General features: G+C 36.5%; 1 protein-coding gene across 1 annotated transcript in view; it reads left to right on the plus strand.

Annotated features, from left to right (window-relative positions):
• The first annotated feature begins 1347 nt into the window (after nucleotides 1-1347).
• The window catches only part of PSMD14 (proteasome 26S subunit, non-ATPase 14), a 94922-nt gene continuing 71041 nt past the window's right edge, over nucleotides 1348-25228 (plus strand). The window contains exons 1-3 of the mRNA XM_065880620.1: nucleotides 1348-1507; nucleotides 7895-8024; nucleotides 10294-10345. Of these exons, the coding sequence (XP_065736692.1) occupies nucleotides 10298-10345 (48 nt within the window). The 5' untranslated portion in view covers nucleotides 1348-1507; nucleotides 7895-8024; nucleotides 10294-10297. The remainder of the gene's footprint in view (nucleotides 1508-7894; nucleotides 8025-10293; nucleotides 10346-25228) is intronic.

Genomic DNA, 25228 nt, shown 5'->3' on the forward strand with positions numbered 1-25228 from the left:
TTAAGCAAAGAAGGAGCACGACTGTATTTGTATAGCAGAAAGAACCTTTGCCAATGAAGCGGAGAATGAATTATGGGCAGACAGACTGGAGGCAGAGAGATCAAGGAGATTAATGCAGTATTTTAGGAAAAGAGTAATGAAGGCTTGAGTTAAGGTTGAAATACAGAGAAAGGAGAAAGAGGAGTGGTGGATTGGAAAAGCTATTTACAGATTAGACCCTTCGTGATTTCCAGGGTGTTTCATTGGGAGGCCAGTGCGAACAGGTAAATCAGAGGTAAGGTCTGTCTATTCTCAGATCTGATTAGGGAAACTAAATGGAGGATGGGGTCATCTACCAAAAAAAAAAAAAAAAAAAGGGAGGAGGCACAGGTTTGAGGGAGAACATAAAGACAGGGATCCAAATATAATTAACATTACCTGTGATTGAAATAATTTATGTATTTTTTTAGATAAAGATCTTTGAGTGGGAAATTCTGTGTAATTGTGCCACTCAAACAGTTTTGGATTCAGATGCCACAATCCTTCCTTTCCCTCCATCCACTAGATTCATCACCATTCTTGATTTAGGAATGCTTTAAAGATGCTAGTCATTTGGAACATATCTGACAAAGTGAGAGGGACTTGGTAAACGTGCTGCCCTAAACAGAAATGTGATATAAACTTGTCAATAGTTATTTCTTGGGCGGTTTTGCTCTCTGAAAACCTAGCAGAGCAGATAATGGGTGAAACGTTATTGGTGATGATAATTACCTGGAGAAACGTGAGTATATGATTTCTTAAACCTTGTAAATTAAATTGGGCTTAAAATAGATGGTTTTACCACTAGGCAAATGTTTGTTTTCCTTGAAATTCAACCTTTGCAAATTGGTAAATACAAGAAGGTGGGTAGACTGCACTATGGAAAAGAACATCCGACCGATTTCCACTCTTTTCACACCTCTCCCTTTTTTTCTTTTGCTTCTCAGATGACCAAGTTAATCTTAGTCCAAGTGAACCTTTTAGTTTTGAAGTAGGGCCGCGGTGAACACCAAAACGAAGAAAGGGGTTCCGGTCTTCGCATTCCTGCAGTTTCATCTCGGCGCCAGCCGGGCGCGCAGAACTGGGGAGGGAGAGGTGCCGGCAGAGAAGGGAGGATGTCGGAGAGGCGGGAGCGGCCCTAGCGCTAACTTCCGCCCCACCCTCCAAGCCGGGACGCCTGAAGCAGGCGGCCCGCGTTGTCGGTCCCGGGCGCTCCTCCTGGGACGCCCGCTCGACTCCCGAGTCGTCTTCAATTGGCCGTCGGGGAAACGGAAGCCGAAGCGGCGCAGTGAACCCGGAAGTGCTTCGCGGCGGAGGCCTGGGCGACTCTTTTGAATGGAATCGGGCTGATTCATCGCAGGTTCGCGGAGCCAGAGCTCGGCCGAGTCGGAGCTTGCTGGTGTCGCTGTCGCTCTCGCCGCCGCCGCTGCGTCACCGCTGCTGGAAGACAAGGGTCCAGACCGCGGCCTCCTGCTCCGGCCGCCTTCAGGTAAGACGGAGAACGCAGGCCCCAGAGGTCCGCGGAGGCAGCCGCGGTAGGCCGCTGCCAGCGCCTTGCTTTCCTGAGTCACGTTGCTCAGCCTAGTTTCCACTGGGGTCCCGGGCGGTGAGGGTGGAGTCCAGGTCTATTCGTCCTACACGCTGTCTCCCCGGGTCTCTGACTAAGTTAGGTCTGGATGTGGTCTCCTTCCTCCAAGCGTTTCTGCTCCGCTGAATTCACCACATCTTGGGAGCCTCTCCTCTCTATTCAGAAGAACCCTTAGTTTTGGCTTCTGTTTGTGTTCTGTTGAAACTTACCCCTGTGTTGAAAAACTTCCCGCCAGACAGGAAACAAGGGCGAGAGAATAAAATTAACTTTCCCGTTGAATGTATGTTTGCTTTATCACTTGTGTTAACCTTAGGCCTTGACCCCTTTTCTCATAGTGTTAGGTTTTCAACTGCCTTCAAAAACAAACAAAACCCCAGAGGTGCATTGTGTTTTAACCTTGAAACTCCTTAAAACAAAGTATGGTTATTCCTGCTCTGCCTTTTAACTTAACTTTCAGTTTGTCCCACTTGAGTAGTTGTTGATGAATTGATTACATTTCCTGTTTTCAGTAAGGTAGAAATCTGCTACTGTGTGTTACATCTTGGAACTTAATTTTTCTGGGGGCACTACTTTGTGTCAGGCAAAGAAGAAAAATGTAAATTTCTCGAAAGAGTTTGAATATAAACCTAGTGACCTAAGGAAAAAATTCTTGAAATTAAAATGGTATCCAAAAGTTGGGAAAGGCAAGGAAGAGGCTTTAAAAATTAGCAAGAAATGTACTTCTAGAGTGAAAATCATTTTTTTCATTGCTCACAAAAGTATTTAGTGCTGCTGACTTAATGTTTGTGAGTAAGCAAGATGATAGCCACTGATAATGTTGAAATAAGAAAGAACTGAATACAGTTATAGTGGAGATGATTAATATAATGGTGGCCTTCTAGTCTTGTCCTATAAAGCTGGCAACTGGCTCATTTGAAGTTTAAATTATGTTTCTTTTAAACATATACATTTAAATGGGTTATTGTGCATTTGAAGAGATTAAGATACATGGTGGCTCAGAATTAACTACAAGATGTGTTCAGTGAAGTGGTATTTAGTGAGAAGCCTGAATATTGTCTTGAATTCGTCCCAGGACAGAATTGCATCTGGCCAACAGAAGAAAGTTTTGAAGTCATGATCTTTCAATGAAGCCTCACCTGTTGAGTTTGGGAGATTTTTTTTTTTCCCCCAAGGGTCTTGATAAATATTATATTGCTGTTCTAATTGAAAAGCTGGATTTTTAACCTGTTTGACATGGGTTTATTCTATTTTTATACTTGTCTGTAACCCTTGTGTTTAATATCTAATTTCAGAACCCATGTTTGAAAATCAATAACAAGGAGCAGTTGTGCTTCTATTTAATTGTTTTAAATTTTATAGCAATGTTTGTTTCATAAGTCATTGTCTACCTGTGAAAGCCTTACCTGAATACTTGTGATTTAGTACTCATGAACTTGTCATATACCCAGTTTGTTGCACTCATTTGACACTCATTCTGTTTTATGATATTTTGGTGTCCCCATCTGTAAAGTGAGAATTGGATGAAATAATCTTTCCTGGCTCTAAGATAAATAACAATAACAACAGTTACTGAGTACCTATGAATGTTTCAGGCACTATATTAGGTGCTTTGCATTTTTTTCTTACAACAGACTTGCAAGGAAGATATTATTCTCATTTTATAGATGAAGTCTAGAGGCTAAGAGAAGGTAACTTGTTCACATCATATAGAGGGTAGGTGATGAAGCCAGGATTCAAATCTAGGTCTGATTGCCTCCAGAGCCTTTCTGGCTCAATACTACTATTCTTTCACTTTATGTTTTTTCTATGGGATTATATCATGCCTCCCCAGGTAGATTGTAAATTTTTTCAGTGAAAGTCACTAAATTCCTTAGTGGCTCTGTTTCCGTATCACCTTATAATCAAGATAGTATTTAATAAATATTTTGCTTCAGTGCTGTAATTAAGAGATAGCACAAGAAGATATTCATGATAATTCCATCCTCACTGTTCTAAACAGGGGGAATCTTACTTTCAAAACCTTATTTGTATAATTAAGTTTAACGTTGACTCTTTCTATTTTTTCTGCTGAAGAAAGCCTTTAAGAAAGTGAGAGAAAGAAGTTCCTAATTACTTTCCACAAATCAGACAGTAGAGGAATTAGAAATACAGTGAGATCACAAATATGGAGTAGTTAAAGGATTTAGCATCAATCTGAGAAGTAATAGTATATAACTGCAGCATGGGTTGAGGAGTAAAAAATGAAAAATGAGCTAGGAAACAGTAGAAAAACCTGAACAGATAAGGGCTTCATGATTTTGTTAGCTCAGTTGTGAGATGAAGAAGTGGAAAATCATCAGGCTTTTGAAAGTACTGATACTTATTTTGCCCTTTTTTTTTTTTTTTTTTTTTTACCAATTAGGATTCTAAACATTATGTATGACATATTAGGCATAAACACTTTATTCATATTATCTCATAATGTTTTAGTTAATCATACCATGAATAAGCTGTTGAGTCCTCTGCTTTTTGATAGGTGTAAAAACTTGGTTTAGATCCATAGACCTTTTGCATTGCTTTTATTTCTAAGCACTGGAAGTATTCTTTTATGTTCTAGTGTAACACTTTTAATTTTTATGAACCCCTTTGCGAAGTTCTGCAAAATGCAAGTCCCTCTTCTCCAGTGTGATTCATTTAGTACTGTGAAATATGCCATGTTTTGAAATTCACTAAATGGCAAACTATGGGAAGAAGAACCCATGCTGGATGAACTGTAGCTATGCTCAGATGGTGGTGCTGATGACAGCAGCTAGCATTCATTGTTTACTTGCTATGTGCCATCATTGTTTACTTGCTGTGTGCCAAGCATTGTGTTAAATGTTGTTTATGTTCATTATCTTATTTAATTATCTAAACACTTCTATGAGGTGGATACTATCATTATCCCTATTTTGCAGATGAGGAAACTGAGCCTGAGAGAGGAAACTGACCCAAGGATACAGAGCTAAAACGTGTTAGAGCCAGTATTTGAATCCTGGCACTTAGATTGCAGACTCATAGCTCTTAACCTCATATAGCAAGAAAAACAGTCATCACCATTTACCATCTGGGTCCAGTAGACCTTTTAAAATTTCTTACACCTTTAAGTCATTTGAAGGTGTATGTACCTGAAATGGACAACATTGTTGGAATGTAATTAACTGCTCGTCATCCATCATGCATGAACCTGGAACATACCCATCTTATAAAGATCAGTTCTACATTTTAAATATGTCTCTAATAGGCCCCAGCTTATCTTTTCTTTTGTTCTACTTGCACTCGCAATACTTTGTATGTGTGTATGTGTGTTAAAATATGCCTATCATAAAATTTACCATTTTTAACCATTTTTAGGCATACAGTTCAGTGGCATTAAGTTCATTCACATTGTTGTGCAATCATCACTACCATCCATCTCCAGACCTTTTTCATCTTCCCTGATGCAGTACTTTTTAAAACAAGCTTATAATTTTGTTGAAGTGGAGATGTCCATCATCTTTGCTTATAAAACATTTTTATTTTTAGATTTATAAACACCAATTAGAGTTAATCCAATGATTTTTTAAAATTTCTACATTCTTTTACTCACCTTTGTGTACACTTCAGCATTTGTCCACTTATCAACTGTATCAACATCATAAAAGATAACAGAATATGTCATCTCTTTATCAAAACAGGTTCTTGTTGTAAAATATTGTATAATGAAGTCCTTGTTGAATACTAACTGGATGAGAATGTCATATTTCCTTTCTGGTCTTAGAAATATATTGTTCAACTCATTGATCCTTTAAAAAGTAATTTTTCGAGGTAAAATTCACATAACACAAAATTAATCATTTTAAAGTGAACAGTTCAGTACCATTTAGTACATTGATGTTGTGCAACTACCCCCTCTATGTAGTTCCAAAACATTTTCCATTCTTCTAAAGTAAAATCCCTTACCCATTAAGCAGTTTCTCCATTTTATTCCCTCCCTCAGCCCCTGGCAATCACCAACCTGCATTTTGTCTCTATGGATTTATATATTTTGGATATTTCATGTAAATGGAATCATACACTATGTGACCTTGTGTGCATGGCTTCTTTCACATAGCATGATGTTTTGACGTTCATCCATGTTGTAATCAGTATTTCATTCCTTTTTATAGTTATCAGTATTTCATTCCTTTTTATAGTTGAATAATATTCCATATGTTCCATTGTATGTATATATAGAATTTGTTTATCCTTACTCCCTTTGATGGACATTTGGGCTGTTTCTACCTTTTGGCTGTTGTGAATAGTTATGCTATAAATATGCATGTACATGTTCTTGTTTTGAATACCTGTTTCAGTTCTTTTGGCTATATACCTAGGAGTAGAATTTCTGGGTCATGTGGTAATTCTGTGTTGAGCTTTTTGAAGAGCTCTCAAACTGTTTCCAACAGTCATTAATTTTTAAGTTTGAAAAAATTGATATAGGATATTGTCAGTGGTCTGAGATTTTGTTTATATTAGTGGTTCTGAACTGGGATGATTTTGCCGTTCTAGGGGACATTTGGCAATGTCTGGAGACATTTTTTAAAAATTGAAGTATAGTTGATTTACAATATTGTGTTAGTTTCAGGTGTACAGCAAAGTGATTCAGTTATATAAGTATATTTTTTCAGATTATTATCCATTATAGGTTATTACAAGGTATTGACTGTTGTTCTCTGTGTTATACAGCAAATCCTTATTGCTTATCTATTTTATGTATAGTAGTTTATACTGTTAATCCCATACTCCTAATTTATCCCTCCCCCACCCCCTTTCCCTTTTGGTAACCGTGTTTGTTTTCTATGTGAGTCTGTTTCTGTTTTGTACATAGATTTATTTGTATTATTTTTTAGATTCCACATATAAGTGGTATTATATAATTTTTATCTTTCTCTGTCTGACTTACTTCATTTAGTATGATAATCTCTGGGTCCATCTATGTTGCTGCAAATGGCAATGTTTCATTCTTTTTTATAGCTGAGTAATATTCCATTGTGTATATGTACCACATGTTCTTGACCCAGTCGTCTGTTGATGGACACTTGGGTTGTTTCCATGTCTTGGCTATTGTAAATAGTGTTGCTGTGAACATTGTGGTACATGTATCTTTTCCAATTAAGCGTTTTCATCTTTTCCGGATATATGCCCAGGGGCGGGATTGCTGGATCATATGGTAGCTTTATTTTTAGTTTTTTAAGAAACCTCCATATTGTTTTCCATAACAGCTGTACCAGTTTACATTCACACCAACAGGGTAGGAGGGTTCCCTCTTCGGAGACAGTTTTGATTATCACAGCTGGTGGCATCCAGTGCGTAGAGGCCAGGGATGCTGCTAAACATCCTATAATGCCCAAGACAACCCCCTACAATAAGAAATTATTTGGTTCTGAATGTCAGTAGTGCCAAAGAAACCTTGGCTTATGTCAATTTTGTTATCATTAGAGTGCTATTACTTGTTTCTTTACATTCACCTTGTGATTCTCTAATAATTGTGAAACTTTTTTTCTCTGTCAGTTTTCTCTTTGCCATTATGGGAGGAAAATGAAGAATTCTGAATTCTCAACTGTGTTCAATGAAAGCTAAAAAAAGACTACAAAGATGATGTCTCCAGTCTTTTATATCTTTTTGAAAGATGAAGCAGTGCTTTGGGCAGCACAATAAAAACTGAAGGATGATGCAATGGCTGTAATGTATTTCACTATTGCATCATTTGGGATGATTGTTACCATTATTCCATTTTCTTATTATTTTAGTCTTTTTTGGCATAGTTGGGAATAACTGATTACGACATGACAAAGTAATTCCTAGGATAATGAAATAACAAACCTTAAAGATATAGGAAAATTAACCACTTAGATTCCATAATATGTTATAGATTTCCAATAATGTACAATGAACCTATATGGTAATTAGTCAATAGAATGAATTTTGTTCTATTTAAAAAATGAATAAATCTTCTTTGTTCTTTAAAACACCTCTAGAAAGACTGAAAGTCATGAAATGTCAATCTACATATAATTAGAACAGCTCAAAAAAGAAACTTTAGAAACAAAATTTGGATACAGGGGCAATCACTATGCTCTGTAGCTCCCTTGGATGGTATTTCATTCTGTACTCTCAGGAAATGGTAATTAAAAATCAATTTTGATTTCTATTTTGTTTTTAGGAATTTTGCTTCTTTCAAAGCTCTTGGTATATTTCCCTCCTTAGTTCTCAAAATAATTACATCTTATTTTATTTACTTTTTTTTAGGAGAGAAAAAAAATAAAAACTTGGGAAAAACTATACCTGCCAGTATTAGCAAGAGCTTGAGTTAAGAAGAAATTTTGTCAAACTCAACAAACTGAAGCTTAACACCACAAGAGTTGTAGTTACTGACCAGGTGAGCATTAAGAATATATTTTACTTTTATCTATCCTTACAGGATATGTCATAAAGATGTTATGAAAATGTATCAGTTTTAGCACACATGAAAAGCCCAGATTGAGGGGCTCATGAAAGTCATTTAGATAACTAGCAGTTTTGTCCTTGTCTGCTTTCTAGAAACTTTTTTTAAAGTAGTATGACTTAGAACATTTATCGATGTATTTCATTCCAAATGTTAGTATTTTTATTAAACCTTATTATCTTAAAATACTTAGTTTGTTAAATTTTTTCCTGTTTGCTGAGACGTCTAATTTTGTTAAAAACACAAATTTGACCTGCCACATTTTCTTTCCCTCTGCTCCTCACATTGCTCATGTATATTCACAGCATCTGGAGTCTGTGTAAGTCATCAGAAACAACACAGGGGGAATAGATAAACTGAACACAGCTGGGAATTGACTTTGGCCTGGAATATATAGAATGTCTGAAGTTTTTTTTTTCCCATTTGTTCTTTACGTTTGTAAGCTTGAACTAGGCCAAAAGAATTTTTTTGAAGGGGGTAATATATTGTAGAGGAATAAACGTATTTTATATTTTAAAATACACAGGGTTTTGTTTTGTTTTCAGTCTACAGCCTTTAAAAAGTGGTATGTATCGAATGCCATATTTGAGTTGAGGAATTTTAATGAGAATTTGATGGAGATTTTATTTGTAAATATTGCTATTAGGAGGGTGAGTTAAGGTTATAAAGTGGAAATTTTGTTTGGACTATCCAGTTTTCTTATATGCCTTTTCATTTTTTAAAATGAGTTTATCTGTTGTCAGTCTCACAAACTTGTGGAGTGAAACAAGCCAGACAACGTATATTATTTTGTTTACATAAAATTCAAAAGCAACAGAAGTGATCTGTGCTCTTGGAAGTTGGAATTCTACCTTTGCAGGGTGGTAGAGACTAGGAAGGGGTTACGAGAGGTTCTTAGGTGCTGACAGGGTTCTCTTTCTTCATCTTGGTGGTGGTTATGGTGGTGTGTTCACTTTGTACAGGTTCCATGGCTGTATCATTTGTGCACTTTTCTAAATATGGACTTGAATGAAGTTTGTTGTACCAACAGTGTTAAATATTCACAGGATTAAATTGTTTGCAGGATTCAACAAATATAATTAGGCAGTAATGTAATGATCATAAGTACATTATTGAAAAGTTTGTATATCTGTTCTAACTAGTAAAACAACATGGACAAATGGCTAAAGTAATCTGTTAGCATTTAATTTAGAATATAATTTGTGGTAATACCATTTTCTAAAGCATACACATAGGAAGAAGAGGAATTTTAAGGCATAGTAGCAATTTTTAAGTAGAAAAAAATGCTTCATTGTTTAGAGTATTTAGTTGTACTAATTTTTATAATTTGATTATTCCTTTGTGTGTATTTGTGGCCATACTAGTATCCTTGTTGTTTTTTCCTTTGATTTCTTCTGTGAATTTTTCAAGCTTATAAGAATATCTTCTGTAGTTATTCCAGACATAAAAAACAAATCAGATTGATATTTCAAAGTTAATTCTCTTGGTACTGATTAACTCTAAAATTGTAATTGAGAACAGCAGCCAAATTTCCTTAGTGAAAAAGGTGTATATCTTTACAGTATCTGAAATAATGCAAACTATCTGTGGATTCTAGAACACTATCTTAATGCATTTAATGCAATATTACTTTATATTTCTTTTAGTATAATTAGTTCGTTTTTAAAAAGCCTTTGATGCTAATTCAGAGATCCATAATCTGCTCACAATGTCTTTCACATGTAGTTTTGATGATAACTGACAAGCTGTAAGTTAATTAGCACAGAACTTACTAATGAGGATGTTAAAATTTAATTTAAAAGTGAGTATTTTTATTTGTACACTCTGGACAAATTGAAGGAAATTCAATCATACATATGATAAGCATTTCAGGCACTTTTTCCTCATTCAGGTACTTTATTAGGTAACAATAAGAAAATATAATTAACTTAATGATAGCAAAGTTTTGAAAGTATGCTAAGATTGCTTGTCTTTAAAACTGGGGATAACCCAAAACCAAAGCGGTAAAATAAGGTCTGTTAATTAGCATGGAAGACAGCTTCTTGAATTAATATGTGGTGTTAATTAACAGGAAGTCTGATGTTGTGTTGTAATTACCACCAATATTTTTGACATACTGAGTGACTGAAGGTGAATTATGTAGATAGCAATTGAGTAAACACTTTTGTGCTTAGGAACGTTTTTCTTTGTTTCTGTTTTCTAGAAATATGGACAGACTGCTTAGACTTGGAGGAGGTATGCCTGGATTGGGCCAGGTTAGTATATAGACTCTACGTGTTTCTTTGTGTGTAAACTATAAGCCTTTCACTAGTTATCCAAAGAGAAAAAAGTCAGTCCCAAGAAAATCGCCTCACAGATAACCTTATGGTAAGAAGCTTCCCTTACTGCTGGTTACTGTATTCCAATCCTAAATAACTTGTGGAGAAAATGTTCTATTTTCTTAATTTAATTTTCTCCCAGGAATAAGAATTTTCTCTATTTGCTTTGATTTAAAGTTTTGGGATATGCGAGATTATCAAACTTGCCTATTGGTTAAAAAAAAAAAGACTCCAAGTATCTTATTTCTGGGTTTACAATGTAGACCTTAAAAGTAACACATGAAAAAGTAAACATGGCATACTCTTGGCAAGATCCAGAAAACCCATAGAATGTTTGTATGTACAGTCTTAACACTGATAAATTCCTTCTAGTAATTATGATACATGGATGAATTAATAAGCAATACCTCACTTTTCTTTAAATTTGGTATATATGGTTCCTTTTTACATTCTTATTAAAATTAAGTGAATTTTCAGTTGTTTTAATATTATCATCTGTCTTGTTCCATACTGTTGGGGCAAATGGCCTCCAGATAGATTTCTATCTCAGGATATTCTATCTGCTTTCAGCTAAAGAAGAAATTTCTGCCTCTTTTGAATTCTACACTGATTATCTTTCCAGTCCAACATTTACAAAAGAGATGACTATGTTAGACTTCAGTGTATTTTATGTCCAAATTTTGGGACTATTTTTATAACCCACCTTAAGAACCCTTTTAGTTGTCAGCTGTTTCCTATTTCCATATCACTGTCAATGACTTTGTCTTCCTTTATTCAAAGTAGTCTAATATTTTGACTATTAAGAAATAGTTTTGTTTGAGATTTCATGAAATTTTCAATGTTTTGTAGGTTCTTTTACAAGGGTCTATCATGGTTTATGACTAATAAACCTTTTCCTTTTAGAAAGTTGAAATCACGTGATCCTATATTGCATCCTTGCACAGACTTCAGTTATTTTTCGTTTGCTTTTGTTAGTTTTTTTTTTAAACAGTGAGGTTCATTTATTTATTTATTTATTGGCTGCGTTGGGTCTTCGTTGCTGCACGTGGGCTTTCCTAGTTATGGTGAGTGAGGGCTAGTCTTCATTGCGGCAGGTGGGCTTCTCACTGCGGTGGCTTCTCTTGTTGCAGAGCACGGGTTCTAGGTGTGCGGGCTTCAGTAGTTGTGCCATGTGGGCCCAGTAGTTGCGGTGCGCGGGCTCAGTAGTTTGGTGCGCAGGCTCGAGAGCGCAGGCTCAGTAGTTGTGGCACACAGGCTTAGTTGCTCCGCGGCATGTGGAATCTTCCCTGACCAGGGATTGAACCCATGTCCCCTGCATTGGCAGGCAGATTCTTAACCACTGTGCCACCAGGGAAGCCCCTACTTTTGTTAGTTTTGAATATTTCTCATGTTCCTTTACTGTAAGCATGTTTCTTCATGATTCTTCATTTTTGTAAGATCTGTGTAATACATTCTCTTAAGAGGCCTAAGCCTCTCTGAACTTGACCCTTCTAAAGCTGCTTCCATACATTTACAAACATTCTAGGTAGCTTCTAGAATTTCCCTAATTCATTCTGAAATTAGCAATAACAATGTGTAGGCATATAAAAGTGTCAGAAGTGAACTGAGGTGGTATGTAGATACTGCACATTTACCTGCAAATTACAGGTAAAGATGTTGCCTTAGTAGAATTCTTAAGGGGAGTTGTATCAAATTTAAATACCAAAATAACTTTTTCCTTAAGTAGTAGATGCAGTAAATTATATATCCATAAAGAAGATGTGGCACATATACACAATGGAATATTACTCAGCCTTAAAAAGAAATGAAATTGAGATATTTGTAATGAGATGGATAGACCTAGAGTCTGTCATACAGAGTGAAGTAAGTCAGAAAGACAAAGACAGATACCGTATGCTAACACATATATATGGAATTTGAGGGGAAAAAATGTCATGAAGAACCTAGGGAAAAGACAGGAATGGAGGCGCAGACCTACTGGAGAGCGGACTTGGGGATATGGGGAGGAGGAAGGGTGAGTTTTGACAGGGCGAGAGAGAGTCATGGACATATACACACTAACAAACGTGGTGGGGTGGATAGCTGGGGGGAAGCAGCCGCAAGGCACAGGGATATTAGCTCGGGGCTTTGGGACAGCCTGGAGGGGTGGGAGGGGGAGAGTGGGAGGGAGGGAGATGCAGGAGGGAAGACACATGGGAGCACATGTATATGTATAGCTGATTCACTTTGTTATAAATCAGAAACTAACACACCATTGTAAAGCAATTATACCCCAATAAAGATGTTAAAAAAAAAAAAAAAAAAAAAAAAAAAAAAAAAAAAAAAAAAAAAAAAAAAAAAATTATATATCCATGCCAGAAATCCATGCTGGGAAATTGTTGGACATGAAATAATGGGTTGACTGACCACCGATTGAGTTACATCATATCTCAATGACCGCTGCAAACCTTTGCATTGAGTGGAAAACTAAGGGTTGGTTCAATAACCTGTCCTTGGTTTTGGATAATGTAATCAACACGTATCCCCCCTCAGTTTGTATTCTTATTTGAACTTAAAAATGTGGTGCCTGAGAATCTGATATTTCATGTGTTTCATCTTCCTGATTAGATGACAGACTCTCAAGAGAATGATTTATGGGGTTCTTATTTCTGTGTTACCTCCTTTATCAAATACTAGGTGTTCAATGATTACATTTTTTCTTAAAATTTAATTTACTCTTGTTCTAGACTAATATGACAAACGGATATGTTACTTCTAAAACATGAAATGTTAAGTGTATTATTTTTTAATAAACAGGAAAAAAGTTACGTGTATTGTTTATTTTTTAATTTTTTTTGGCTGCGTCGCACGGCATGCGGGATCTTAGTTCCCCAACCAGGGATCGAACCTGCACCGCTGTGGTGGAAGTGGGGAGTCTTAACCACTGGACCACCAGGGAAGTCCCGAGTGTATTGTTTGTTTTTAATAAAAAGTCAAAGACCTTTGGATTGTTAATAGCTACTCTTTCCATTAGACAATGCGTAGCAGCCAATAAAAGTAGAAAGGATGGGCTTCCCTGGTGGCACAGTGGTTGAGAGTCTGCCTGCTGATGCAGGGGACGCAGGTTCGTGCCCCGGTCCGGGAGGATCCCACATGCCGTGGAGTGGCTGGACCTGTGAGCCGTGGCCACTGAGCCTGCGCGTCCGGAGCCTGTGCTCCGCAGTGGGAGAGGCCACAACAGTGAGAGGCTCGTGTACCGCAAAAAAAAAAAAAAAAAAAAAAAAGTAGAAAGGAGATAGAAGTTGTTTTACCCCTCCAAAAATCAATGGGAAATGTTACTATCTTACCATATAATATAAAAGTCAAAATTTCCTCATAAATAGGGGCAGGTTACTTGCTGTTAACTTTGCAGATGGCTCTTTTAAAACATGGGAATAGTAGCAGAACAGGGTTTTCCATCCATTCTACTGACTCAACTTTCTTTGACTAGAAATGACCTTTCTCTTTTCCATGGCTAATGCTTTGACTTATTCTCTGATCCCATCCTTTCTTGAAACCTTGCTCATCTCCACTGACTCCTTCCCCTGCCTACAAAGATGTTTAAGTGTCCTGTATCCCAAAAACAACAAAACTTCACTGCATTCTGCCATTAAACCTTTTCTTCCATTTATTTCAAGAATTCCTGAAATAATAGCTTATACTCACATATTCTATCTCCTTACCTCCATTGACTCTCATGAGATTATATTCTGGCCTCTTCCTTCATTACCGTACTGGAATTGTTCAAATTGCCAAGTCTATTGGCTTACTTTTAGTTCTTTTTTCACGAGACTTTAATATATCACACTGTTCACAATGTCTTTTTTAAGAATTTTTCTTCCATTAGCTTTATCATGGTACTTTTTCCTAGTTCTTCATTATGGTATGCATACCTATAAAACAACTTAAAGTTTTTCTTAAATATTACATTTTTAAATGTTAATACGTGAACAGTAGCAGGCTAAAATCATTAAATCTGTCTACAATCCCCTATTTCAATATAACTTATTAGTAGTGAAGCAGAAACAGATGTTTTATTAGAACTATTAAAATTTGTAAACAAATAGCTTTTATTTCAAATGTGTGTTTTTATTTACTTTGCTAAAGGGCTTATGAACTTGAAATTACTGAAAGATGTGAGATGATTGTATTAAAAGTATTTACTGCTGTAATTTGACTGCTCAATTGTCTTCATAACTATCCCAACTTAGGTCTTGGCAACCAAACTATTTCCAAAAGTAGTCAAGACTAAACCCAACAGATGGGCCTAGCCAAAGCATAGTCTGCAGCATCTAAAAGTGTTTTTTAAAATAGTTTAATGATACTTATTTTATTTATTTATATTTTGGCCATGCCACGTGACTTGGGGGATCTTAGTTCCCCAACCAGGGTTCCAACCCATGTTCCCTGAAGTGGAAGCTTGGAGTCCTGACCAATGGACCGCTAGGGAATTCCATCTAAAAGTTTTTGTTTAAGTCTCTTGGTCCATTTTAGCTTTAGAAAGAGTCAAGATAAGCTTAAAAGTAGATGAGGGCTTCCCTGGTGGCGCAGTGGTTGAGAGTCCGCCTGCTGATGCAGGGGACATGGGTCCGGGAAGATCCCACATGCCGCAGAGCGGCTGGGCCCATGAGCCATGGCCACTGGGCCTGCGTGTCCGGAGCCTGTGCTCCGCAACGGGAGAGGCCACAACAGTGAGAGGCCCGCGTACTGCAAAATAAATAAATAAATAAATAAATAAATGAAACTTAAGTAAAATGTCAATGACATTTATTATCTCGTCTTGTATTTACATTCTTTAGGCCAGTATTTTGAGTTTTCATATGTTGGGTGTTATGCTATAGGGAATACCAAGGTAAACAAAAACATTGTTACTTAATCTAGGGACTTAACATTCTAGTAGACATACAGCAGTTATGTTTCAAGTGCCTGGCACATATTAACTCTTTGAATTAGTGAATACCAGTGCTTATTGTAAATAATGTGATTTGTAGAGGATGTGGTACTTAATTTTTTTTCCCAAAAAAGGAAAGTGAGACTGAGTTGAGGAAATGATGCTTGAGCTAAATTTTGGAATGTAGCCAACACATATTGAGAAAGGCCTGGAGAATAGGTGATGTGAGGGGGAAAATGGGAAAAGAATCTGGTAAGGGAGTTTGGAGTAGATTATAAAAGGTACTGAATGCCATTTTTAGTGATTTTTACTTTTTCCCTAGTAGATGTACTTTAATGAAGACTTTTTTTAAGCAAAGCTGTGGGATAACTGAATCTGTGTTTTTGAAAAGTAATTCTAGTGGTAGTTTGAAGAATAGGTAGGAGGAAAGAGTTTGAAGGTAAAGTCATCAGTTATATGAAATATTTTTGTCTTTTAATCTTCTAGGTACATAGTAGGGTTATACTTTTCCATCTTTTTTTGTGTGTGTGTATAGTACGCGGGCCTCTCACTGCTGTGGCCTCTGCTGTTGCGGAGAACAGGCTCCAGACGCGCAGGCTCAGCGGCCATGGCCCACGGGCCCAGCCGCTCTGCGGCATGTGGGATCCTCCTGGACCAGGGCATGAACTCGTGTCCCCTACATCGGCAGGCGGACTCTCAACCACTGTGCCACCAGGGAAGCCCTTTTCCATCATTTTTGAACTTAGCCTGCTCATGATTTTGCTTTGGCCAATGGAGTGTGAGTTGGAAATTAACAGGTCACTTTTAGGTGGAAGCTTTAAGAATCTGTGTGATTTGCCTGCCCTGATAATCAAGGAAGCATGGAAATGGAATCTCTCTTAACTGAGAGAGAGTGACATACAACCTGCAAGTCAGAAATCCTATGATTTTTGTGTGAAATTCCCTAATTTTTTTAGTCTCTAGTTTTTTGGTTTTTTTTTTTTTTTTTTGCGGTACGCAGGCCTCTCACCATTGTGGCCTCTCCCATTGTGGGGATGCCCAGGCTCAGCAGCCATGGCTCACGGGCCCAGCCGCTCCGTGGAATGTGGGATCCTCCCAGACCGGGGCACGAACCTATGTCCCCTGCATCGGCAGGCAGACTCTCAACCACTGTGCCACCAGGGAAGCCCTAGTCTCTAGTTTTTAAGAAACATGATATAGGCCAAACTAAGCACAAACCAAACACATATGTGTTGCCTATAAGTTATCAGATTGTACCTTGATAACGCAGTAAATTTCAGATGCAAAAATAAGGGAAAATACTGTAGGTGAGTGGTCAGAAAAGGCTTTCTGAAAATGGTGAGATGTAAGCTACATTTTGAAGGGTTATTTCAGGTCGCTAGACTTAAAAAAATAACTTCGTGAATTGGATATGATCTGTTTTATTTGTTATAACTCCCACATTCACACAGTATACAGATTTTATATTTATAACCAATAACTGTTTTTTTGGTTTTTGTTATGTGTCTTGGAATAGAAATGTTCTTTCAGTTACCTGTCTTTCAGATTTTGGTCTAACATTTTATAGAAAGAATTAATTTAACATAGTAATGGGGAGAAATGCCTGGAATAAATGAAGAAATAATAAACTTTCATGAATGATGAGTCTCAATATCACATGCCAGTTATCTCCAGTTAATCATAAATTCAATACAGTTCCAATAAAAATATCAACCAGAATTTTCATGGAATTAGAAAACTGATCCTAAAATTCATATAGGAGAAAAAAAATCCAAGAATAGCAAATAAATTCTTAGAAAGGAAAAAGAAACTGCTCTACCAAATATCAAAATATATTTTAATGCTGTGTGACTCAAGTAGTGTTATATTGGTATAGAAATAGGTAGATCAGCATAATCAGATACAAAGTCCAGAAACAGACTCATGCATATATGGGAGCTTGATTTATAATAGAGATGGTATTAAAAATTAGTGGGGAAGGAGAGGCCTGTTCATTAAATGATGCTGAAGCAAGTGGCTTTCTATATGGGGGGAAAAATAATATTAGATTCTTACATTATTCAGTACACAAAAGTGTATATCAGATGTATTGAAGACCTACCTGTGAAGATTAAACTTTATAATTTTGGAAGACACACCTATTAGGATGCCTATTATCCAAATATATGTAGCAAATAAACAACTGTTGGTGAGAGTGTAGAGAAATCCTTGTGCATTGTTGGTAGGAATGTAAAATTGTGTGATCTCTGTGGAAAATGGTATGGTGGTTCCTCAAAAAATTAAACAGTTGCCATATGATCCAGCAATTCCATGTCTAGGTATATACCCCAAAGAACTGAAATTCGGGAGTCAGATATTTGTACAGACATTTCATAGCAGCATTATTTGCAATAGCCAAAAAGTGGAAGCAACTTGTACTTATTGATGGTTGAGTGGATAAACAAATGTGGTGTATTAATACTGTGGAATATTATTCAGCCTTAAAAAGGAAGTTCTGACACATGCTATGACATTGATGAACCTTGAAGACATTATACTGAATGAAATTAGCCAGTCAGAAAAGGACAAATATTTTATGATTCCACTTAAATGAGTTACTAGAGTAGTCTGATTCATAGAGACAAAAAGTAGAATGGTGGTTGCCAGGAGTTGGGGGTTGTAGTGGAATGGGGAGTTGGTGTTTAATGGTACAGAGTTTCACTTTGGGAAGTTGAAAGTTCTGTAGATAGATAGTGCTGATGATTGCACAACAATGTGAATGTACTTAATGCCACAGAATTGTACACTTAAAAATGGTTAAAATGGTAAATTTTATGTTATGTATATTTTACCAAATTAAGAAATTCAATTACCATATCTTTGTAATAAGAGTAACAATATCTACTTCAGATAGTTCTTACAAGGATTAAATAAACTAACCCGTGACCATGTCAGACATACAATACATAGCCCCAAAAAATGTTTTTTGGAAGAAAATTTCGTCCTTTATGACCTCAAAATAGGAAAGCAGAACTCAAAAGAGAGGATTAGTAATTTGACTACCTCAATACATTACTAACTGTTGTCCTAACAAAGACAGTAGAAACAAACTTAAAAGACAAGTAGTAGAGCAAGAGGAGATATTTGCGACACGTTCATCCACAACACATTTAGTGGAACCATAAATCAGTAACACAAAAGAGACCTATAGGAAAAAAGATCATGAAATGATAATCTGTAGAACAAGATTTGCCAACAAACATGAAAAGATAGTCAACCTCACCATATATCAGGGAAATGAAAAGCAAAACAAGTATTAGATTGGTTTTTTTAAACAAAAGTATGTTGTTTTAAGTGTTAATGAAGACTTGGGGAAGCAAGAATTCACATGGAAGCCTTTTTCCTTAGGGTTGGTGTGGGTGTGGCAGTTTGGATTATTGAAAAATTGCAAAGTACTTAAGTGTCTATCTGTGCCAAAATGCATTATGATGGAATATTATGCACCAGTTAAAATGAACTAGATTCTATACCTCAATGTGCGTAATAGACCTTACAAACATATTAAGAGAAAATTTCAGGTTGTAGATATATACATACAATATGAAAGCATTAATGCTAATTTTAAAAACATAGAATAACTTTTTTTTAAGGGCATGTAACTTTATAGTAAAAGTATTACAAGTTCTATAGCAGCACTGTCCAATAGAACTTTATGCTGTGAAGGAAATGTTCTGTATCTCTGCTAATACAATAGCTATTAACCACATGTGGCTATTAAGCCTTTGAAATGTGACTAGAACAAGTGAAAAACTGAATTTTAAATTTTATTTAATTTTAATTTTAATTAACTTAAATTTTATAGCCGCATGTAGCTGTTGAGTCCATGATAATGTGCCTAGTGTGACTGAAGAACTGAATTTTTAATTTTACTTAAATAGTCACATGTAGATAGTGGCTACCATATTGTATAACACATGCCCAGATAACTCATACCAAATCCATGAGAAGGGAGGGAGACAAAAGGAATTTCCACTTCATAAATAATGTTCTCTCTTTTTAATAAACAAACACAAAAATTAAAGCAAAAGAACAAGTCAGTGAAAAGCATTAAATAACATTTTCCTTTGGTAAAAACTTTTTTTAAAAAGCTGCCAAGTAAAACATAATCAGAAATTCATTTTATTTTTCAGTACTTTTTTTCATGCCTTACTTAGACATTCCATATTCTCCTTGGAGTTGAAGAGGGTAACACTATAGCAGTTGCCAGAGACTAGATCATGCAGGGCCTTGTAGAAAATTCTCTTCCAAGTGAGTTGGGAGGTTGTTAGAGATTTTTGAGCAAAGGAGTTATGCTCATCATACTTCCATTTTTAAAGAACCTGGATACTCTGGAGATGAGACTTAAGAATGGAAGCGGAGACATGAAGCTACTACGGTACTGTTTTAAAGTAAATTACAGATTATGACTTATTTTTATTGTGTATTTATCTACTGGAGAGATTCTGGTGTGGCTTCAGCCACATTTGAAATAAAACCTTTATTTACTGCTGGTGCAGTAGCATGAAAATGAGCAGGTGTTTACAAAAGGCTCTTTATGAGTTCTCTTTATGTTCCTGAGCTCTTTAACCTGTCTGTATTGACAGTTTTTATATACTGATGGGTGCTTCTGGTTACCTTTCTCCCCCCTTTGATTCATTGAGTATCCTGATGTGATCCTCTGAACATTTACAAAGAGCCTTTCTAAACACTGTTGGATTAATTTGGCCATTTTTGTTCCTATTGAGAAATAGGGAAGGGTCAAGAAATTTTAATTCTCTTATTTCTTTGCTTAACTACAAGTAAATAGTGATTTTGCTTTAGAAACAAAGGAAAAATACGAAATGCTTTTAATTTTTTTTCATTTGCTGCTCTTGTCATGTAATAATTTTATTATTTAAAAAAGTATAGTTCCTAATTATTCTATTCATATACTTGAGCTGATGTTTCTACTGTAGAAAATTAGAAAGAGGTCAGGTCAAAAACATGCTAATTAGAGCATATTCTTTCTAGGTGTCATTGTAGTATAATTCTTCTGAATAGTTATTAAACCCCATGAAAAATGTGCTCCTGAGGAGTCTCAAATCTGTTCTTGAGAGTTCTCAAGTAAAAGGGAAACAAAACAGATATCTGGTGGGTGCACTATAGTTAATGCGTGTTCTTTTGTTTGAACATTCTAGTTGTGACTAGGCTTTCAAGGGGAAGAGGTGTTTGACACTTGTGAATGTTAAATTCTGTCTTGATATGAAATTACCGTAAATGACTTTGCTTGAATTCTTTAGAACATAAGGGGAGCAGTGACGTGTTTTCAATTATAGTGAAATAGTCTTCCAGAATTAATTACATTCTGATGAAATAGAAAATCAAAATCATCAGGAAAAATGAAATGTTAAGATTTTAAAATTAAAGTCAAGGATATGATGGATCCGTGACAACTGATACTGCTTTTGGTAGAAAGGGTATATGAGGTGAGAAACAAGAAAAGATACCTCTGTCTAATATAGGAAACTGAGATGTTACAGCATAATCTTAATATTCCAAATGTATGGGATGTTATGGTCATAAAAATCGAATTTATGTCTTTTCCTTCCCTACCCTCAACATTGTTTTACAGTTGTTTGATTTACTGGTAACCATTCTCATTTGGTACACTGATCTTTGGGTTTCCTATCTTAAACTTGTGTTACATAGTTACTAATTTTTCAGTTCATATTATCATTTGGACAGTTCTTTAGGTTATCATACTCACTTGAAATGTGGACAGACATGGCCAGTGTTCTCTCCCACAACATACATTCAAGGTGGTTCTTTGTGGAATATTTTCTGGGTTGAGCATCCTGGAAGCATGCCACGAGAGCAGGGCAATGGTCTCTAGTGGGCCGCCTCCCAGTGCTGCTTTTCAAACTGTTGCCAGTGATTTCACAGGCTCTTCCTTCCAGGAGACTGAATGAATGCCTGTGTTGGGCACAATGGGAAGGCTTAGGGACAATAAAGAGTTAAGTAATGACTATGATAGTTATACTTTTCTCTCATTCATTGTGTATTCATTTCCTCTGTTTTTACTTGATTACATATTCTTACCTGCCTGTGGTATCTCTCTGTTAACTATTAGTTCTTTGTTACCTAGTGTTGTAAACACAAGAGCCTGAGTAATTAGAAGCAAAATGCTTATCAAAAGTAATAGTAGAATGACAAAACCTAGTTTTGGAAAAGCACCCTTTCTGTTATATAGAAAAGGTATTCTTTTACATCATGGGAAACTACTTATTTTATTACCTAGTAAAATACATTTTTGTTACCATTATATTGCTGTATCACTATAGGGAGTTAATTTTGATTTTACTTTAGCTTATAACTAGTTCCACAGTTTCTGGCTACTGTTTCCTTCCCACTTGCAGGTTCTGGTTACTATATGCATTTCCTAGTTTCTATTTTATAGGCTAACTGAGGTCTTCAAATATTTTATAGCTCAGTCTTTCTACAAGGGTCTTCCTGGAGATTTCCTTGGCGTCTATGAAAATTGTAGCAATATAGGGAGATAGCCAGATACTCTAAATAGGGAATGTAAGTTTCAGTGGGATCTGGAGCAAATGTATGGATCTGTAAAGAGAACTCACTTTTTTTTTTCTGCGGTACGCGGGCCTCTCACTGCTGTGGCCTCTCCCGTTGCGGAGCACAGGCTCCGGACACGCAGGCTCAGCGGCCATGGCTCACGGGCCCAGCCGCTCCGCAGCATGTGGGATCTTCCCGGACCGGGACACGAACCCGTGTCCCCTGCATCGGCAGGCGGACTCTCAACCACTGCGCCACCAGGGAAGCCCAGAACTCACATATTTTGACAGTTGTATCAGGATTCCCCTCTAGAATTTATAGCAGTGGTGTGGAGAAAGGGATGAGAGCCAAATGGACGAATGCTAAGGGCTCCCATGTTTTAATGTGAGATGTTCTATGTATATAATCTCCTCGTTTAATCCTCACAACAATCCTATATGGGTAGGGATAATTATTTCCATATTATAGGGTCAAGTCACGGAACTAACAAGAAGTGGAGCTAGAGTTGGAACACAAGTCCTGATGCCAAAGCCTATCTACATCAACATGTCCTCAGGTAGATAATATCTATAATAATGTTGTCACTGGCTACTTGCTTCATAAATTAAAAAACCTTAAACAGTCTGGAATTTTTACTGCAAAATGTAGGTGAAGAGAAGATTCTTGCTTTACAATTCTTTAGGAAACCTAAAATATTTGAGAGGATTTTTCTTCATTATGACGTGTAATACTTGGCCAATGTTTTTAAAATATTTAAGGAATGAGTAAATATTTCATTCATTTTATTCCCTGTGACAGTGTATATCTTGACATATTGATGAAGACAGGAAACAAATAGTACAACTTTTTAAAGAAGGTTTATATTTCTTACTCCTTTTAGTTTATAAAACATTTTCATTACTGTTCATAAACTGATTAGTGCTCTAAACTAATTGTCAAAATGTGTGGTTTCATTAAAAAAATTATTTCTGGAAAGAGGCTTCTATTATTAAGCTAATTTGAATGACCAATCTTGTTGTACCTTGACTTGTAATAATGAAAGAAGAGGTACAGAGAGCTGTTTTATTTGAACAATAGACTTGCCAATTAGCCATCAAGTGCTTCCATCTGTGAAATTGTTGATCAGATGGGTTAGCTGGGATGTTTCCAGACTAGGGCATCATAAATGGCACTTGAAAACTGTCACTTTGATGATGAGGTTTCAAGTGTTACACTGCTTGATGCTGTGGAACCTTTTTTTCCTTTTGCAGTACCATGTTTTTTTAGAACATACTGATCCCACTTATGAATTCTGTGGCATCAAGAGAACTTGGGAGACCTGCCACTGATGTAAAGTTCTGCCTAATCTGCTGCTCTGGTCTGTGCTGAGATTAAACCAGAGTATTAACAGCTTCTTTCATGGCCTTCACAGTAATGTTGGTTGGTGATCTGACTGGCACAGGCAGGCAATGCTCACTACCTGTGGGCCATGGAACTGGCACATGTTGGCAAGTTTCTTTGCACTTTGCCATTCATATAAACTCAGTTTCAAGTGTCTTACTCCCTTAAGTAAATGGATAATAGTCTAAGCCATGTAAGTGTTGAGGTTTCTATGTAGCAATTGTATAAAGTGAATTTAACATCTGCACTATACATTTTTAAGGATTTAAGTTACATATTGGTAATTATTACATTAAAAAATTTAATAACAACTTGGAAATATAAATTTCTGGAAATAATTGTCATATGTCCTTCTTCACAATACTATATCTTTCTTGCGTGGTCTTATATTTTATAGGATGATTTCTTTAGTAAGTTGACTTCCTTGAATGCTTGTGGATATGATTAGCTGTTGGAGTCCCTGAATGACATTCCTGTCTGTTAGGCCTGTATCATGCTTTTCTTTTCCCATAAACCCAGATTCCTGAAATTTGGGCAGGCTTCCTGGTCACCAGTCTGTGTGGGGACAAATTCACGTCCTTGTCACTTTGTGGACACCAGCTTGCCCTTCTGTCTGCCCTGGCACAGATCTCTGACCTGCCTAAACTCATTGTGAAAGGCAGTATGTTTTGGGCAATGCTGAAAGAAAGGCACGCTCTGGAGCTAGACCAGATGTAAACGGTGGCTGAGCTCCATGGAAGAGGAAGAGAATGAGAATGCTGTGTCAGCGTGAAGGAAAGTGAGTGGTTTGTGATCTTGTTCCTATTCATTTTTCTTCCAGGGTAGATTTTCATAAATTTGAACCATCCTCAGGTCCTTCAGCCTCCCGGAGTGTACCATCTATCCCCCAATGAGAGAAAAGTATCAATTCAAATGTTTTGTTGTTTGTTATTTGGGAGTATCTGACCACTGTGCCTTTTTTGTTCTCAAAGGTTTGGCTGTTCCCTCTCCTAGGCAAAAATGTCCGGTAGTTAGTGAATAACATTGATTAGGCAACAGGTTTCTGTTTTACAGGGGAGGAAATTGAGGCAGCAATTCACTTGTTCAGTGTACTATATCGTTTGAAGAAATATGACATTTGGCAAAAAAAAGTGACTTCAAAGCAGAACTGAAAGGCTGTTGCTTTTAAGTGCTCCTCTGTAGAGCAGTAAATGGAAGTATAAGAAAAGAAGAGAGATGTGACAGTGTGACCTGTGCCTTTCTTCCCAAAAGAATAGAACTTTCCCCTGTGCCTTTTGACCACAGTTACTCTTTCATACCTTGTAAGCATTTTTTTCCTGATGTTTTTTCTGTCCCTGTTCCATAATTCCTCAGAAATAGCAACTTGGTAATCTTTTGCATGGTATCCCAAATAACATTGTGAATAGATAAATGCTTAATGAAGTTAGGGTAGTGGGCAAGAGTATTTCTAAGAAGTCTTGGAGAGGTGATTTCTGTCCCTTACCCTCTAGCTGTTATGCTTTAGAACTTCTGAGCCTTTTATGCTTCTAAGAGCATAAATCAAGGAGTTTTTTTGAGAACCAAACAAGATATTTTTTTAAAAAGGTAAATAGTTGTTTTAAAATAGGTGATATATGACATGTTACAGAGTTAAGAAATTAACTGTGCGTATGTTGAATGTGTCCTTGCTGTTTCTGTCTCCTTCCCTAGAAACACCTGTTATCAGTTTCTTTCTGTTCTTCCAAAGATATTCTATATCAATGCTGTCTGATAGAACATTCCGTAAGGGTGGAAATGTATTATAGCTAGGTGCCTAATATGGTAGCCACTAGCCATGTAGCTATCAAGCCCTTAAAGTGTGGGTGGTATGACTGAAGAACTAAATGTTTAAATTTAATTTTAAATAGTTTAAGTAGCTGCATGTGGCCAATGCTACTATATTAGACAGTGCAGTATACATACTTAATAGTATATTCTGGAGATTG

The sequence above is a fragment of the Phocoena phocoena genome, chromosome 7 (genome assembly GCF_963924675.1).
Source record: "Phocoena phocoena chromosome 7, mPhoPho1.1, whole genome shotgun sequence".
NCBI lineage: Eukaryota > Metazoa > Chordata > Mammalia > Artiodactyla > Phocoenidae > Phocoena > Phocoena phocoena.